General features: G+C 47.1%; 1 protein-coding gene across 1 annotated transcript in view; it reads right to left on the bottom strand.

Moving 5' to 3' along the window:
* The window catches only part of LOC119330814 (UTP:RNA uridylyltransferase 1-like), a 25551-nt gene extending 7159 nt beyond the window's left edge, over positions 1 to 18392 (bottom strand). The window contains exons 1-4 of the mRNA XM_037603945.1: positions 16931 to 18392; positions 3610 to 3981; positions 3081 to 3304; positions 2939 to 2996 (exon numbers count right to left, since the gene is read on the bottom strand). Coding sequence (XP_037459842.1) covers positions 2939 to 2996; positions 3081 to 3304; positions 3610 to 3981; positions 16931 to 18376 — 2100 coding nt within the window. The 5' untranslated portion in view covers positions 18377 to 18392. The remainder of the gene's footprint in view (positions 1 to 2938; positions 2997 to 3080; positions 3305 to 3609; positions 3982 to 16930) is intronic.
* Positions 18393 to 18642: the final 250 nt, after the last annotated feature.

Raw genomic sequence — 18642 nt, 5'->3', positions numbered from 1 at the left:
GGGGGGGGATGGTGCAAAGCACCCTAGGGTTATCACCTTGGCTTTGGATCTGTACCCAAGGGACAAGCGCATCACATATACTAAGGTGAATTCAATCCTTTATGTGTGTCTACTTCGTTCTCTCATGGATGGTATACTAATTGACCCTCCGACCCTTTACACATTTATGTTTGGGCTGAGCGCCACACGTATCAGGGAGGAGTGCAAGCATAATGCCTCTCCTACCACATAGCCAAAATCTATGAGAGTGTTTGAGTGTTGAGGAGACTATCTTTTGAAGACAAGAGCAAGGAGTTCATCATCAAGAACATCTATTACCTTTTGGAGAGTGGTGTCTCCTATATAGGTTAGGTGTCACTTGGGAGCCTCCAAACTTGCGGAGTTGAACCAAGGAGTTTGTAAGAGCAAGGAGATCGCCTACTTCGTGAAGATCTACCCAAGTGAGGCTAGTCCTTCGTGGCCATAAGCCATGATTGCATAGACAAGGATGCTTCTTCGTGGACCCTTGTGGGCGGAGCCCTCCGTGGACTCACGCGGCCATTACCCTCCATGGGTTCAAGTCTCCAACGTGGATGTACGACAGCACCACCTACTGGAACCACGAGAAAAATCACCGTGTCTTCATTGCGTTTGACTATCTCCAAACCCCCTTTACGTTCATGTGCAAAGTCTTTACTTTCCGCTGCCACCATATTTAACTCATCGGTTGTCCTTAAGGCCCTTGGCTCGGATTTTGACAATTATGTGCACCTGCCCGCGATAGGGACCCGTGGCGGCATTCTGTTGGCCTGGACGAGTAGAGAGGTGACCATCACCATTCCTCTTTTCACCACCAACGCCTTGTCTGCTAAGGTATCTACCCCATCCGGCGCTGGCACGCCGTGGTGGATCACCGTGGTCTATGGACCGCAACATGACGACGCCAAGGTAGCCTTCTTGCAATAGCTACACGACATCCGCGATGAATGCCCGGGCCGTGGATGCTTTGCGGCGACTTCAACCTTATATACCGCGGTCGACACGCTTGGCCACCTTTTGTGCCGCGCCACCGAGCTGGGCATCCTACAGCAGCTTCACCCCCGGCGACCAATCCCCGCCATCTCGCTATATGCAGACGATGTGATCCTATTCTGCCACCCCTCGCGGGGCGCAATCCTAGCAGTGAAGGGTATCCTACAGCTCTTTGGACAGCTCTTTGGACGTGCCTCGGGCCTCCAGGTGAACTACCTAAAGAGCTCGGCCACCCTTATTCGCTGCGATGCCGACGAAGCTGCGCCTGTCATCAACTTACTTGGCTGCCCCATTGTGGACTTGCCTATCACCTACCTTGGCATCCCGTTGACGATCAAGTGCCCCTTCGCAGCTCAGCTTCAGCCCGTGGTCGACAAAACCGCTGGCATGCTCCCTGGGTGGAAGGCACGGCTCATGAACAAGGTCAACCATCTCGCGTTCATAAAGGTCATGCTCAGCGCAATCCCTATCAATCAGCTATTGGTGGTAGTGCCTACGAAGAGGATTATCAAGGTGCTTGAAAAAATCCAAAGAGGAATTCTCTAGGCTGGACGTGCAGAAGCCAATGGTGGCAACTGCCACATTAATTGGCGGCGCGTCTCACAATCGATCTCGCTTGGAGGACTCGGCGTCCACGACCTCGAGCGCACCGGCCTCGTGCTCCGCACGCGTTGGCTATGGCTAAGCCGCACCAACAGCACCAGAGATTGGAGTGGTCTTGACCTGTAGTTTTCCGCCGACGAGTGCGCCTTCTTCTTCGCTTCCACCACCTTGCAGATCGGCAACGGCCAACAGGCCATGTTCTGGGAGGACCGCCAGATTGGAGGTCGTCCGGTCCATGAGATCGCGCCACTGCTATACTCCTACACCCCCAAACTGTGGACGGCCTTCAGGCTAACCACTGGGCCTGGGCGCATGCTCCTACATCCCCAAACAGCGGACGGCCTTCAAGCTAACCACTGGGCCTAGGCGCACAACATCAAGGGCACCATTGGCATCCAGGAAATCAGTAACCTGGAGCTATGGCACATGATCGAGCATACGACGCTCTCCGTCGAGCCGGATTGCCTCCTCTGGAAGTGGAGCTCGAAGGGCACCTACACCGCGAAGTCTGCCCACCTCGCCACGCTCCACGGCTCCACCACCCGCGAGCCTGGAAGCTTACATGGAAGTGCTGGGCACCGCCGCATGTCCAGTTCTTCCATTGGCTCGCCCATCTTGATCGGTGTTGGACAGCTGACCGCCTCGCCCGCCGCGGCCTGCAGCACCGCGCGCGCTGCACACTTGGCGACCAGGCACCGGAGACCATCCAACATCTCCCGCCTGCCCCTTCTCTCGGCAAGTATAGTTCGAGGCACTAAACTGGTTGAGGATACCCTGCAACCCGCCCTACAGCGAGTCATCGATCAACTCCTGGTGGCTCTCAACGTGGCAGCTCACGCCCAAGCCGATGCACAAGGGCCTCGCCTCCTCGACCCTGCTCATATCCAGGATGCTTTGGAAGCACCGTTACGATTGTGTCTTCGACAGAGTTCGCCCCTCAGTTGCTGCACTGATGACTAAGATCAAGGACGAGGAGGCCCTCTGGCCAGAGCCGGAGCGCTAGGGCTTAGAGCTCTCACCGCCCAGACCTGGGATGTTCATTGATTTCGCGCCTTCGCATGGTATGTTTGCCTCCTATAGGAGGATTGTAACTCAAACCCCTTCCTTTTCAATGAAATATAACGCACAAGTCTTTTGCATTTTCTCGAGAAAAACAGTTCTTTCTAAAGTTATTCTCGACTACTGGAAAGTGTCACAAATCTAGTTGTGCAATAACAATAAACACAATGGGGCCCTGGAAGCGCAAAGTACTTTTTGCAGATGTAGGCAGTACACATATTAGTATGTAACCAAACGCGAGTATACAACAGTTGACTCCATATACCTGTAGACACGGGAGTATTCTGCGCAGCTGTAGGAGGTGGATACACATTATTACATAGCTGAATGTGAAGAAAAGAATTCAGATCATGATCATGTGAAGACAATATAACAATTTTTGAAATCATCAGAAATGGACAACTTACGAATAACTAGATAGTGTTCCTTGGTATGTTTCATTTACACGACGAGATTTAGCCCAATGCTTCACAATGAAAGCTAATTGCCGTAACCTTTGATCTATTTGTGCATAGTCTCTGAGAAGTTTTGTGTTAACAACTGCTAAAAGATTGTTGACACATATATCACAGGAAAGGCCTGTATCCAGATCCATAAGCTTCACTATTGGGACCCTTGCTCGAGTTAATGCCTGCAAAATTTGATTGAAGTAAATCAGAAGTTTGGCAAAGAAGATCAAATTATATACACAAACTGAAGAGGTCCTCGAAAATGAAAATTGACTGGATATAATGAATACAAATATATGATCAATAGCTAATATACAGAGACCATCCATGAGATTGTTGTATGCATAATTCATAATGGCCAAACGATATGTAAAGCAAATTACATGCTTAATGATACTGCAAGTTGATCAGAACATTATTCATATTTTCGTCAACTCAAAATATCTCTGATCCATCATAATACAACATGAGGATATGCTTATCTCGCCTGAATATTCTGGAGATTGCCAGCTTGAAGGATGTCCGCTAATTTCAGTATAATATCAACCTTGCTCATTTCCTTGTCATCAATAGAGAGACAAAGATCAATATCACTATTTGAGAAACCAAACGAATTAGCACACGATCCATAGAGGTAGAGTTTTGAATTTGGCCATTCCTTGTTTATTAGTCTGCTCAGAGCTATTACCAACTGATTCTGCTTTGCAATTTCCTCTTCTGAGGGCACCAATGAGTCAAAGATTGACAAGAAATTAGGTGTAAATTGATCTATATCATACCGACATGCCCTGACTCTCCTCTGAAATCTTACTCGTTGACTTGATACATGATGTCCTCTAGAAGAGTCTGATCTGAAGTCCTGCAAGATATAAAAGCATAACTCAAGGGTTTATCTCAAACTTTGTAAAAAATCAATTCTGAATCCTTTGGCAACTGGCAAGTTCTTGACAACATAACTGGGAAAACAGCTACAAATAACAATTCGCTCATAATTGAAGTAAAAATAACAGAAGGACGATTGCTTGTCTACTCTTCTGCACATTGTTCGCCTCCCAGGTACTAACTTCAAATAATAGGTTACAACAAGTGGCTTTTGTGTTGTGCAAACTGACGTAAGTAGCTAGGCGCTCCTTTGTTTGTGTTGTAAGCATCGTTTTAGATCTTCGATCCTAGCACTGTGCCAAAAATCTTGTAACAATTTGCCTCCTGGTATTAGTGTGATACTGGTATATCGTGTATCTTTCACCCACACATATTCAAATCAGATACATCTGAACAATGTACATGTGCCATTCATTAGGGTTTGAGCATCACAGTATGAGTATGAACTTGATCTCAGCTCTACCAAAGCTCAAAAAGATAGACTAGAGCTCAACTTTAATTGAACTCGTTAATAGGTGTATCTCTATGTACATTAACTTGTCTATTTGATGAGGACAGACATCCCTACCACTGTTACACACATAGCCCCTACTGCTACACAAGGTAGACCAATTACTAGAGCCCACGCACGACAATTAAATTATTAGGTACTTCCGTTTCTTGGAACTACTTCTAATGTTCATGAGAATATGATGCTGCCTAAATTAGATACTTTTGTTTTGCTTAAGAATGAAGGGCCTAGCATGGACAAGAAGGATGAACATTCGAGTATGATCAAGCATGGAGATGAAGGCGTACGCAGGGAACAAGAATGGAGCTTCTAGTGGTGGTTACAAGACTTTGAAGCTTCCATGATGATATACAAGGAATTGGACGAAATAAACAAGATGCCACTTCGTCCAAGTCCTCATATGTCATCATGGAAGCATGTAATTTCGAAATACCATAATGTAGGCTGTTTTTAGAGTCTGTATGGGTAGGGGAAACGACTTAGGATGGAGTTTAGTCCCACCTTCCCAAGGGAGGATGAAATTCCCCCTCTGTCCCCCCTATAAATACAGCCCTTAAGGCGTCATTTAGACTGGGGTTTTGTTTAGTTAAAAGTTAGCCATAGTTACAACGTACCGTACTTCGTTCGTGTCCAACGACCAGACAAAACCGCTTACGGAACGCCAACTTTCATCAATAAGCTTTCATCTTTATTGCAATGTCCATATTGCAAATCTTAGTTCTTGCTTGTTCTTTGATTGCTTGCAAGGATTAAAGTCAGGTTGATCGTGCTCCGACATGGTCAATAACCTCTTTTAGTTGGTTTAGTGATTGCTAAGGACCAACGTCGTCGCACGTTGTAGTTGGATCGTCAAAGTCAGCTCCACCAAAATCAATAGCTACTATCTCATCGAAAGATTAGAACACCCTTGCGCCTATTAGGTGGTATCACTATTAAATACATGGGCTTGGCTCAACTGAGCTTTGGAACTGATAGTGGTATACGCGTATTTGTTCATCCATGATCCTATATGATACACAGTTAAGTTCGATCACGTTCAATCTCAGTCCAAACTCGTGAAGTTTAACCATGCACCCTCATAGTTTGTCAACCTAGCTTCCTTTGTATCATAAAACTTGATAGTTAGTTTTCTTACACAATACAGGCATATAGAAAAGTAGATGAATAAACAAATCGAATAGAAACTATTAGTTAAGTATCTTCCCCATTATAACCTGGTAGTTAGTTTTCTTAGATAACACTCAGTTATTAAGGAAAGATTAATCTTGTTAATCCTATTGCAAAAAACGGAGAGACAAAGAATTGTAGTCAATTAATCTATTCCCTCCATCACATAATATAAGAGTGGTTTTCAATAGGGGAAGCATATTTTGGTAGACAAGACATGTGGGAGGTGTTAAGGAGTATTAGTATTGGTCTAGGAGTCCGTATTAGTCTATTTCCTTCCTTGTACGCCAAGTCTTGTTTAATATGCTTCCCCCATCAAGCACGTAACACACCATACAATGACCTAAAGTCCTAAACCCAAACCCATGTTACTGACTTCCCAAACCCGACTTGATTTGAATATAATATCAATCTATGGAAGGACCTAAGTTCATTTTTGTGGATACAAGCCGATTTAGTGTAGTAATCAAGAAACGGTTTTAGAATGTGAAGAACAGCTTTAGAGTGTGAAGTGCACAAAACTTCACATTTACATGAGCCTTTCTGTATGGTACGCATGTAATAGTTTCTTCACTACATGTCATTCCTTCGTTTATTTAAAAACGTAGTCAGCTAGGTGTATCCATAACAATTGTATTCACCATGAAGGCCCTTCAATCTCCACAGCTGAATGATGAAATTACAACCCAAAAAAGAGTTGGACAGTGGTATTAACTTGTGACCTAACTTGTGACCTGTGACAAGATGGTCCATAGTGGGTTTATCTCTATTATTAAAGCTCAACTCGTACGTTGTTTCGTCCCCTCATCCCACCCCCATCACACAACATCCTGCTCCCACCGATTTTTTTTAAAACCAATACTCCTCCACCCATTTCCTGTTTCTTTTACTCGATCCCAGTTTTATCTTTTTCATCACGTCGTGCCCTAAGCACCCTGCCTCTCTCGCTCAAACTAATCTAATCCCCGAACTCCACTCACTCCATCTCTCTGGCATGGCGGGGTGTGCAGGTGAAGTTGTTCTGTTCTTCAGCTTGAGAAATGCCATAGCGTCACCAAAGTCTTTCACCTTTTGTGGCAGACTACAAAGTGTTAATTTGGCAAGTAGAATGCAGAACGTGTCACATGATCAAGTACCTAACTTACAATGTTTGTATGCATCGCAGTTTAAACTGTTCATACCTCGAACTGGAACTGATGTTTGCACTTTGATTGTTTCCGTGGTGAATTGTAGCTGGCATTCCTACTGTTCTAAACGATATCCTACAGTGCTGGGGCAGCGGCAATGCCGGCTGGACCGTGCAGCCAATGGTATCATTTCATATTTCAATGGTATCGAATTAAATACATGGCTCGACTTCCCGACATTCCAATGGTATCTTTCATATTTCGAATCAGTTCTTATTTGTGATCTGTTTCATACTTCTAACTAGTACCATCTGTTTTTGGATTACAACAACCGATCTATGTCATAGTCCTTGTGATATTTTCTCAGGAAAATGGACGTACTGTTTTCAAGTCAAGTTACATGATTCAGTTTAGTCATCTTTGAATATTTGATGATTTTCGGAACCTCTTTGAAGTTAGCATGGCTTCTGTGTTCACACCTTCTGAACTGTTGTATTGTTTGCATATAGCCAAACACTGAAAAGCATTTGTATTTGTACCAGATAATTTGCACTGACACATGGGGATTGGGCAGCACAATTTGTTGCACCCTAATGACAAACGGAGTTACATGTGCCCAAAAGAAAGCATACAATGTTGAATATTTACTTGTGTGGTTTGGAGCATGAGAAGATAAAACCAAACATACTTGTTATGTTGATGTGTATTTATCTTCTTTTTTTAAAAAAAATGCACGACAATGGGAGAGGCTCCCACTGACTTTGTATTACTCACAAGGAACCAGTTACAACATTGTTACAAGTGGGTTGTAAGCCCCCCCCCCCCCCGGCCATGTAATCTAGGGTTCCACCTAAACAGTGGTTACAAGCTTGGTATATAAGTGTCTAGGGAAGGACGCAGGTCCTCCTTACAATTGTGAACCAACAAGGCCAAAAGATCTTTGAACCTAGCCAACCACGAACCGAGAGAGCGTGGAATCCCCCTGAAGTGTACGTTATTTCTCTCCTTCCACAGGCTCCAAGCGGCCAGTAAGAAAATGTCCATAAACAACGGCCGCCGCCAACTCTCCCTGCCAGCATGCAGCAGAGTGAGCCTATTCCCAGAGCTTGGCCAGAGCATGCCAACTTTGTCCCAGCATTGTTGACTAAACGGGCAATTGAAGAAGAGATGCTCAACCGTTTCCTCAGGAGGGCTCTGACAGAGCATGCATGTGTAATTGTTCCCAGCCACGACAAAATGCCGGCGTTTCAGCATATTCCTGGTATTTAGTCGATCAACCAACAGCAGCCAACCAAACATTTTAAACTTAATCAGGCTCTTAGCCTTCCACAACCAGCCAAAGGCCATATCAGCAACCGTTTCTCTGAAGCAGTGATCATAGTATCTCTTGGATGAGAAAGTCCCACCAAGGTTGCAAACCCAGGTATCGTTGCAATCTCTGTCAAGAAGTACATGCATGGATCCTTGCTGGATTTCGCTGACCTCCTCTCTAGCTTGTGTGGAAAGCAGCAGGTGGAAGATCAAGCTTGGGTCCGTAGCAGTGAGTATATTAACCACGGGCTCGTCTTCATTCAAGCAGAAAGAGAAAGCTCTGGGGAAGATCTCCATTAGCGGGGCGTCACGATCATCGAACCATGCATCTTTCCAGAACAGGGAGGAGCCATTGCCCAGAGTGACCTTGGTGACCCCACGGAACACATCACTGAGCTGCATTACGTCGCGCCACCAGAAAGAGCCAACCGGTTCTACCGCATGTGGAATTCTGCCCGTATAATAGGTATCCCAGATCAAAGTCACCCAGGGGACATCGTGGCGGTTATAAAACTTAAACGGGTGTTTCAGAAGGAGGGCTACATTCTGGGTTTTGATATCGATGACTCCAAGCCCCCCTTTGCTTTTGGGCCTACAGACCAATTCCCAGGCAGCAAGGGATTTATTTTTGACACCATCATCAGAGTTCTTCGCCCAAAGACAGTATCTGCGCAGCTTGTCAAGGTGCTCAATCACTTTTGGGTGAAGCTTAATCGTGCACATGGCATAGATTAACATCGAGGTGACTGCAGAATTGACCAAAGTGAGCTTGGCCCCCGATGACATCAAGGCCAGAGCCGTGGACATTTTCCTTTCCACCCTATGCACCAACGGCATGAGCTCTAGCAACGTCGGCCTGGTCATGCCCATGGGGAGGCCAAGATATGTGAACGGCATTGAGCCAACCGAGCAGCCGAAGATATGTGCCAAGTCCAGCGCGCGCTGCGGATCAAGGTTAATGGGAATAAGTGTGGACTTGTGAAAATTGATTTTCAAACCGACCGATGCTGCATAATCCTCTAGGATTGTTTTCATGCGGGCAGCTTGATTAGGGCAGGCTAGCATCACCAGAATGGTGTCGTCCGCGTACTGCACCACCGGATAATCCCCGTCGCGATTGCATGGGATAGGTAGTTCAATCAATCCACGAGCAAAAGCGTCGTTGACCGCGGCTTGGAGAAGATCAGCAGCGAGGACAAAAATCAGTGGAGAGAGGGGGTCACCTTCCCGCACCCCGCATTTACACTGAAATTTTCTGCCAGGAACCCCATTTAGTAGGACAGAAGACACACCGGATCCAAAAATAGTTTCCATCCAAACCAGCCACTTGTCATCAAAACCCATGTGTCTCATGATCTCCATCATTGGGGCATGTTCTATGGTGTCAAAGGCTTTGGCGAAGTCAAGTTTGAGCAGCATAATCTCATGCGACGACCTCTGGCATTGGTGGATGTATTCAAACGACCAAGCAAGGCAGTCTTGGATGGTTCTACCCTTGATGAAACCGTATTGGTTCCTATGGATGATCTTCAAGATAACTTTCTGCAAACGGTTGGCCAAGATTTTGGTGACAATTTTCAGACAGCAATTCAGCAGGGTTATAGGCCTGTAATCATTGGCAGTTTCAGGAGATCAGGTCATTGGTATCAGGGTAATAAACCCCTCACTAATGTTGGTGATATCAAGGTTGCCCTCATGGAAATCCTGACACATTCTATAGAAATCCTCTTTAATGATCGGCCAGCAACTCTTGACAAAACATCCATTAAATCCATCAGGGCCCGGGGCTCGATCGGTCGGCATTTCTTTTATCACCGCATCAATCTCCTCCTTAGAGAATGGCAAGGACAACTCATCAAGACCAGGGATTCGTCTAATGATCCGGGGGAGGTTGAAACGCATGGTAGTAGGTTTGGAAGAGCCCAAACGTTCCTTATATGTTTTGTACAAAACCCCTTCTTTACCGATGTGATCACTGACAACCACGTCCCCGTCCCGTAAGTTAGCGATCGAGTTTTGTCTAAACCTCTCAGTCGCAAGGGATTGAAAAAGTTTAGTATTTTCATCCGCAAACCTGAAATATCTGACAGTGCATTGTTTCCTCCAATAGTCATTCTGATATTTCAACAGCATATTTAGATGCAATTTCAAGATGCGTCTGAAAAAAAAATTCCTGTATGAATAGTGCCTGTTTATCCTCGAGGTTATCCAGCTGCACGAGAGCTTCATTACTGTTTTGGATCATGATTTTCAGCTTGGAGATACCACGGCTCCAACTCTTAAGATCATATCGCAGGTTTTTCATCTTTTTGCAGATAAGTGCAGCAGAGTTTGGAGCGTGACACGGTTTGGACCAGGAATGTGCGACCACATCAGAGAAGCCCTCATGCTTGATCCAGTAGTTTTCAAACCGGAAGAGCTTGGACTTGGGGATTTTTGACTCAATGCTCACCACACAAGGGACGTGATCAGAAACTGGCTTGCCAAGAGGTAAGACCATCGTGTTTGGGAAAGCGGTGGTCTAATTAGACGACGAGAAGAACCAGTCGAGCTGTTCAAGCAAGGGATCATCTTGCATGTTACTCCAAGTAAACGATCGGCCCTTGACAGGTAGCTCCATCAGAGATTGAGCACGGATGAATTCATTGAACAGGAGCATATCAGCAGCATCTCCACCAGGTTTGTTTTGTTTCTATTAGCCGGGGAGCGAATGAAATTGAAATCCGCCAATATCAACCAATTTTCATTGCTAGGTATATTGAGATCAAACAACCAAGAACTAAGATCCACCCGACGCTGTCCAGAACAGGGACCATAAACATTGACTAAATTCCAGGCTTCATTCGATTGAGTGGAAACAAAAGAAACACCCACAGCAAAGGATTCAATCAACCACGGCGAGCCCACAAACAGAGAGCTATTCCAAACTGTGAGAATTCCACCCGAAGCACCCATGGACGGAGCAAACGCAAACTTATCAAAGCGTTTAGGACAGAAAGTTTTAATAAAAGCTAGATCAAACGATTCACGCTTAGTTTCTTGGATGCATAAGACCGAACAACCGCTAGTATCAATCGCATTTCTAAGAGCCAAAAGTTTACTGTCAGAGTTTATGCCTCTGACATTCCACGACAACACGTTCCAAGATTTATTCATGATGGCCGAGGAGCTCAGTCTTCAGTAGAAGGTGCCATCTGCTGGCCATCCAGCAGCTTCTCCACAGAAAGCTCATCAGGAGCGATCCCGCAGCGGCCACCCACCTGTTGGATTTCTTCAATGGAGGTAGGAGGTGGGCACGAAGCAGAGGCCACCTGTGCAGGAGCAGCAGCCATAGAAATGGCCATAACAGAGGGCAAAGCACAAGCTCTCACCTTCAATTTTGTCTGCTTGGTGTCAGTAGCCTGGTTGACCTTGAAGCCATCGTACTTGGTTGACCTGGTGCTCCTTCTGACCGTAGTGGTGTCGAGTGGCACACTGGCCTTGCGCGAACTGGTGACCGCAAAGAGGGACGAAGAGGCAAGCGTCTGGAGAGCAATTCCATGAGCAGGCACAGTATCCACTGACTGAGATTCAGGATCAGAAAACAAATTCGCCGTGATGGCCTTAAGTCCAGGGGATCGAGCAGCCAATATCCACTCCTCATCGAGCACATCAGCTATGCCAGGCACGTCCTCATGCAGCAAGTTGCATGGAATAATGCTGGCACCCATCTGAAAGTTAACGCCAAAGAGCACAGAGAGGAAATCAGGTTCAGGCAGCATATTGGACAACCACACAGCGCAGACAGAGCTCAGGTTGTTCTGAATGACCCTGAAGGGGTTGAGAGGGAGCATGACAGTCTCCGACTGCACATCAGGTAAGGCCCGGGTGTAAATGCGCTTGAGCATACCTCCAAACCAGAGCAGAAATCCCTGGTCAAGAGCAAACAGAAGATTAACTGAACCGCCACCAGCTCTGAAGAAAACAGAGCCCGCCATAGGATTCCCAAGGACAAAACCATTCGCCAAAGCTTCAACCTGCTCGATCTCCTCATCAGAAGCCCAGACATCAGACAGATTGTCATGAATGTTATGCTCAGGATCGACACCATCCATCAAAGACGGCCCATAGTACTGAAAAAAAGTTTTGAAACTGAAACCTGAATACGGTGGAGGAATAACTGGCCATGCCCGCCACCCATTCTCCTGAAGCTGTTCTTGCTCATGTGCAGGGGGATTCCAAGCAGCTTCATTCAGCGCCTCCTGTGCAGCCATCTCATCGATCCTGGCCTGCTGCATAACAGTATAGAACGGGAGCTCATACGGATGCAGGGATGCATTAAGGAGGGGAGGAGCTTCCTCAGTGCCAACCAAACCAGGGATGGTGTTTCTGCCATTAAGCACATAGACTGGGACTGACCAAGAACGGCCAAGTCCAGGCAGCAGACCCACTCGAGTAACCAACAGGCTGTGTGGAACTTCAGCAACATCTTTAATATGACATTTAACAAGAACACGGGCTTTATTCTGTCCGGGGCGCGGCCAGACCAGTAATTTGCCAAAGTTAGAAACAGCCTTATGAATGTAATGCTCAGTCTGATAATCCATAGGGAAAACAAGAAGCATGATCCAGACTTCATATTCAAAGGCAGGCATGCGCATATTAAGACCTTCATCATGCAGAACTAAAGAGAAGGTGGAATCATCAGTCAGGGCATGCGGCCCCTCTCTAATCTGCATCTCTGCTCTCCATATCCGCAAAAACCACATACCCGATACCAAGCGGATAAATGAAATCGTCAAGTAACTCAATACTCCAGATCAGCAACGATAATGCGGCAAACTTCAGCCAGCCAAAACTCCTTCTAATGATCAGGAACGGGGGGATCGACGGAGACGATGGCATACCTATCATGGTTGAGCGGAGGATCATCCACCACCATGACATGGCGCTGAACGCGGTGAGTTGGGCCTCTGTCGAAGGTCGATCCCACCGGAGGAAAGTCGAATGGGCGCACCGGGAAGTTCAACATAGCAGCAGTCCGTCGGCAAAGATCAGGGGCAGGATCCACCGGCGGCGAGGAGTCGATGGTGGTTTTTGGTGGAGGTGGCAATGGTGGCGTGCTCGAGGGAGGCGCCTCTGCAGTCGATTGGTGATTTTGGCAGGCGGAATTGACTACACGAGGCGGAGGGAGTCGTATCGACAAGCAATGGGAGGAGGCCACGTTCGATGGGCGTGAGATATTCTGTTTCCGAACCCAAACCTTGTGTACCTGCGTATCCCGAATAGTACAGGCCATATCAACATCCGCAGGATTATCTGCCATAGAAGATAGCGGGATTTTCCTAGCTAGGATCTCATCAGAAGCAGTTGCATGCAATCTAATATGTGTCCAACGCACTTTAGGCAACCGGCAGCAAAGGTTGGGCCTATGGGCCCTATGGCCTAGGTGATGACAAAGAGGGCATCGACGAAGCCCAGGGCAGTTGGTGGTCCGGTGTCCAGCAGATGAGCAGCCCAAGCACGTCAATATCGGTGTAGAGCGGCCCATTATGCATGGCTCATGACGTGACCGGAACGGATCAGCTGGCTGTAGTGAATCAGAAGAACAACACAAACAATTTCCGGACTCATCCCCACACCTTTGACAAAAGATACCAGTGCAAATTGAAGAAGAACAACACAAACAATTTCCGGACTCATCCCCACACCTTTGACAAAAGATACCAGTGCAAATTGAAGGTGAATGACCAAACCTATCACAACGAGAGAGTGCTTAACCCGTTCATAAATATATTCCTTAGTAGGTATACTAGAGACATCCACCATTAACTTGACAGAATCGTCATCATATCCAGCTTGCCAACCATCAAGAATATGGAAAAGTGTTTCATCAGGAATATCATCCCACAAACCTTGGAAGAATCGATGCCCACGGAAGGATGTCAGCGTGACATGAGATCCGGTCAGATTCGGTATATTGATGCCCACAATACGGAAAGGATAAGGCTGTTCCTGAGAATCCGGCCCCGGTAAACTTCCAAGAGAAATCTCCGGTGGGGGGTCGGCGCCGGAATGTGTCGCCGTCGCCGAGGGGAACAGCCCCAATTTATGAAAAAACGTGAGCGATGAAGGATCAATACCATCTTTGGATGAAAGCCAATTGGATTTAATTGCCGGACCGGGCGAAGATGCCAGTCCCTTGAGCTCAGTATCCGCATGCCAACCAACAATCGAAGGCCTAGAATGTGCACCTCGGTGAAGATGGAAATGACATATGAAGTCCGGCCAGATGCGATCTCGTAGGCCAAAAATAAAATGTCCCACTCGATTGGAAGCCACCGAGAACCGAAAACGACGATCACCCAGCCGTAACACATTGAAACCATCACTGAGGCCTCCAATACAGGATTGTAAGGCCAATCCCACTGATTCAACCGAGAGAGGAAATGAAGCCGAGGAGAAAGAAACTTCAAGGAAGAACTCCTTGGAGTTAGGGTTGGGGACGAAATGGACCGTAGATCCAAAAACGTTTACGCACCTGATCCTTGACCCTGAGGCCGGGGGAGAAATCCCAATGGAGGAGGCCGTCCATTGGGGGCGACGGGAGGGGCAACTAGGGCCGAAGGCCGAAGTCGCCATGGGAGTCGCCATGGGGAGGTGGGGAGGTGGGAGTCGCCATCGGTATAGCGATCGTTAGTAGAGACCACCTGGGTATTCCCTTGTATGTCTGTCCTTATCTTCTTGACTCCATAATATGAGTTACTACCTCTACAGGATTATGATCTCCACATATACTCTACATCTTGATGATCTAACCACCCATTACTTATTGTAGACCAGGTAAGAAATTACTTATAAGTCGTGGGCTTGGTCTGTTTCATGAATTCAACTTTACAAATTTGTGGAGATTATTTCACTCCCTGTTTATCAAAAGGTCCTAGACTTTGTTATTTGAAATCTATCATAAGGTGATGAGCAATGACCAGTACTTGATCAGTAATCTCACCTTTTAGAGTTTGTTGTTTACAGTTCATGCTATCAAAACCCATAAGATCAACAACAACAAAGCCTTTAGTCCCAAACAAGTTGGGGTAGGCTAGAGGTGAAACCCATAAGATCTCGCAACCAACTCATGGTTCTGACACATGGATAGCAAGCTTCCATGCACCCCTGTCAATGGCTAGTTCTCTGGTGATACTCTAGTCCTTCAGATCCCTCTTTACGGACTCCTCCCATGTCAAGTTCGGTCTACCCCAACCTTTCTTGACATTATCGGCACGCTTTAGCCGTCCGCTATGAACTGGCGCTTCTCGGGCCTGCGCTGAATATGCCCAAACCATCTCAGACGATGTTGGACAAACTTCTCTTCAATCGGCAGTACCCAACTCTATCTCGTATATCATCATTCCTTGGTCCTTCCTTGTGTGGCCACACATCCATCTCAACATGGGCATCTCCGCCACACCTAACTGTTGAACATGTCGCCGTTTAGTCGACCAACACTCAGCACCATACAACATTGCGGATCGAACCGTCGTCCCATAGAACTTGCCTTTTAGCTTTTGTGGCACTCGCTTGTCACAAAGAATGCCAGAAGCTTGGCGCCACTTCATCCATCCGGCTTTGATTCGATTATTCACATCTTCATCAATATCCCCATCCTTCTACAGCATAGACTCCAAATATCTAAAGGTGTTCTTCTGAGGCACCACCTGCCCATCAAGGCTAACCTCCTTCTCAACCAGCTCACTAGGATAAAACAATTTGATGCACTTGAGAGGTACTCCCTCCTTTCAAATATGGAAGGACTCCTCACATTTTGAGCCTAACTTTGACTAACAACCATGAGTTATATGCCACAAAAAGTATACCATTGGATTTGGATTCGAAAGAAGTTTCCAACAGTATAACTTTTATGGCATAAAAATCAAATTTTGTTAGTCAAATTCATGATCAAAGTTAGGCTCAAAATTCAAGGATGGTATAAGAGCATGGCTAATAAGGCCCTTTCCAGTGCTACAACCCTGTGCAGTAGGCATAAAATCTGATGTGACAAGTTAATTAAGATGAGAAGAGTAGTATGGTGGCCCCAGGAAGAAACGGTGCTAAGCACATGTGCCAACACAATTTACAGCCTACAACTAATTAAATGAAGGAAGCTTAGCAACAAAAAGCTAAGCACAAATGTATTTGGGAGTTTAGTTGCTAAGCTCTTTCATGCACCTGGCACCTCATCTCATAGTTAAAAAAGGCGCGCCTAAGTGCGCCTAGGCTCCAGGCGATAGCAAAACGCCTAGCGCATAACTGCGCTTAATCTGCGCAAAATTGTGCATAAGCATGTGCTTTGGTTAGAAAAGCACAAGGAGGTGGCAAAACGCACAATTAACTCCTAGGGCTTTTTTGAACTATGCCTCATCTAAGCACCTATGCATTGGAAGAGGCCTAATATAGCCGCCAAGTCACCATGAACTTTTACATGCATTGGTGAGTTTTCTCTTAATACTTGCATGCAATGATTTAATGTGCCTCGAAATCTGAACAGATGATGGGGAGCAATAAAAATGGGACTAACAAAACAGAAAAACAAAAATATTGAGATAGGCCCCTCTAAACCGGAAGCGAGGGAGTACTTGCTCTAATTAACAGCTACATCTGTTGGCTATGGGAGAATCAACTTAATCAGGCATTAAAATGCAACACAATGAAATAGCTGCACTTAGTATTAATGAAAGCTACTCCCTCCGTTCCACAATTATGCCGTGGATCATGACAATAATTTTGGAACGGAGGGAGTACATCTTAAGCTGCCTGGAAAATATTCGATTTACCTTACTCCTTGAGCCACTGTTCCGCACCACCATGCCCTTGGCCTCATCATTTCCCTCAATCACCACAGTATCCATGAACTGCTCAATTATAGAATCTTCCTCCTTGCTGTCAGCATCCTCTTCCTCTTTCTTTGCAGCAAATCTAACCTCATTGTTCTGGCACGATACCTTGAAATTCCTTGCATCCACTACAACCCGCCCGTGCACTCCACGTTCAAAACCTACTTCCCCAACTCCAACCTCCAAGCCAGTTGATTCTGCCAGGAACTTCTTACCTCTATCCCCCCTAACATCCATGTCAACTGAACTGCTAGAAGGTGCTGTCACCTGGTGTTTTTCCTTCATTGGCATCTTACCTAACATCTCAAGCACAATCCCAGCAGAAAGATTCAGCGAGGCATGGCCCTGCCACCTCTGATCACGCTGTGAAATGTCTGCCAAGCAGGGCTCTTGCTGCCGCTGACCTTTGTGTGGTATTCTGGCACCTGTGGATGGATGGATATGATGTTCTCCAATGAGTGTCCTGCCACCTGCAAATTGAAGTATATGCTGATCCCCATGCGGTATCCTTTCAGTAATTCCATGGGCATTTGCACTTGCATTTGCATCAGGTGGCGTCCTTGATAATATGTGATCATGTTGTTGCTGCTGCTGCTCCCTGTACATCATTACAGCAGCTGGACCATGGCTACCTATGATCAATGATGTGTTGCGCTCTTCATGGGGCAGTCTGCCGAGTACTCCCTGGCCACCTGTGAAAGTTGGCATCTCCTGGATTTCAGTATTATGTGTTCTACCGAAGCCCTCTGGGTGGTGATAGTTTGGCTCCCTTTGCTGCTCCCTGTTCTGCTGCATTGCACCAAAAACATCATGCACCTCACGACCGGTAGCCGAATGCCACGCCGTGGCAAACTTAGGAGGCGACGGCTTGCCAAATCCAGGAGGCGGCGCCCCTGACCTTGGCTTCTCCGGCCTGTTCCTCGAGACAACATCCACGGATCGGAATCCGCCTCCTCCACGTTCCGCGTAAGGATCCAACGGCTGCGCGATGCGAGGATCGGAGGACCCGAGCTGCGGTTGAGGGGAGGAGGAGGAGCGCCACGCAAAGCCCCCCACGTGCACATACGGTGGGGAGGAAAACATGGGGCCGACGGCGGCGACGGCGGGGTCGACGAAGAAGTTGTTCGGCTCGGCGAGGGGCTGCGAGGGGTTTTGCTGATGTTGCGGGCGTGGAGAAGAGTTTTGGAGGAGACGGAGGAGGAGGCCACCGTCGAGGGATGCCGACGCCGAGTGCTCAAGCTCAGGGTCGGACGGGGAGGTTGACGGACGGGGCGCGCGGCCGCCGCCGCCCGAAGAGGCGTCGGCCATTGGGAAAGGTGGGGGAGGGGTTGGTGCGCCCCGATGTCTTTCCTGGGTTGCTGTTAGGGCATCTTCAACAGCGTGCATCCGGCTTGTTAAAACGCTCTCAAGACACACCGGTCACTAAGGGCCTGTTCGGCCGCTCTCCGCGGAGCGGAGCCGGCGGAGCGCCTTTTTAGCGGCTCTGCGTATTATACCTAGCAAGCCACTCCACTCCCGCGCGGAGCCGCGAAGCGGAGGGAGTCCAAACGCGGCCTAAATGTTCGTAGATAGATCTATATATCCAAATTTCGGTTTTTTTTTCTTGAGAGTACGCCAATGGCGTGTGATAATTTTAGGGTCGCGCTAATTGT

Source organism: Triticum dicoccoides, chromosome 1B (assembly GCF_002162155.2).
Source record: "Triticum dicoccoides isolate Atlit2015 ecotype Zavitan chromosome 1B, WEW_v2.0, whole genome shotgun sequence".
Taxonomy (NCBI): domain Eukaryota; kingdom Viridiplantae; phylum Streptophyta; class Magnoliopsida; order Poales; family Poaceae; genus Triticum; species Triticum dicoccoides.
The sequence above is the reverse complement of the archived record's forward strand: the minus strand, read 5'-3'. Positions and strand labels throughout refer to the sequence as shown.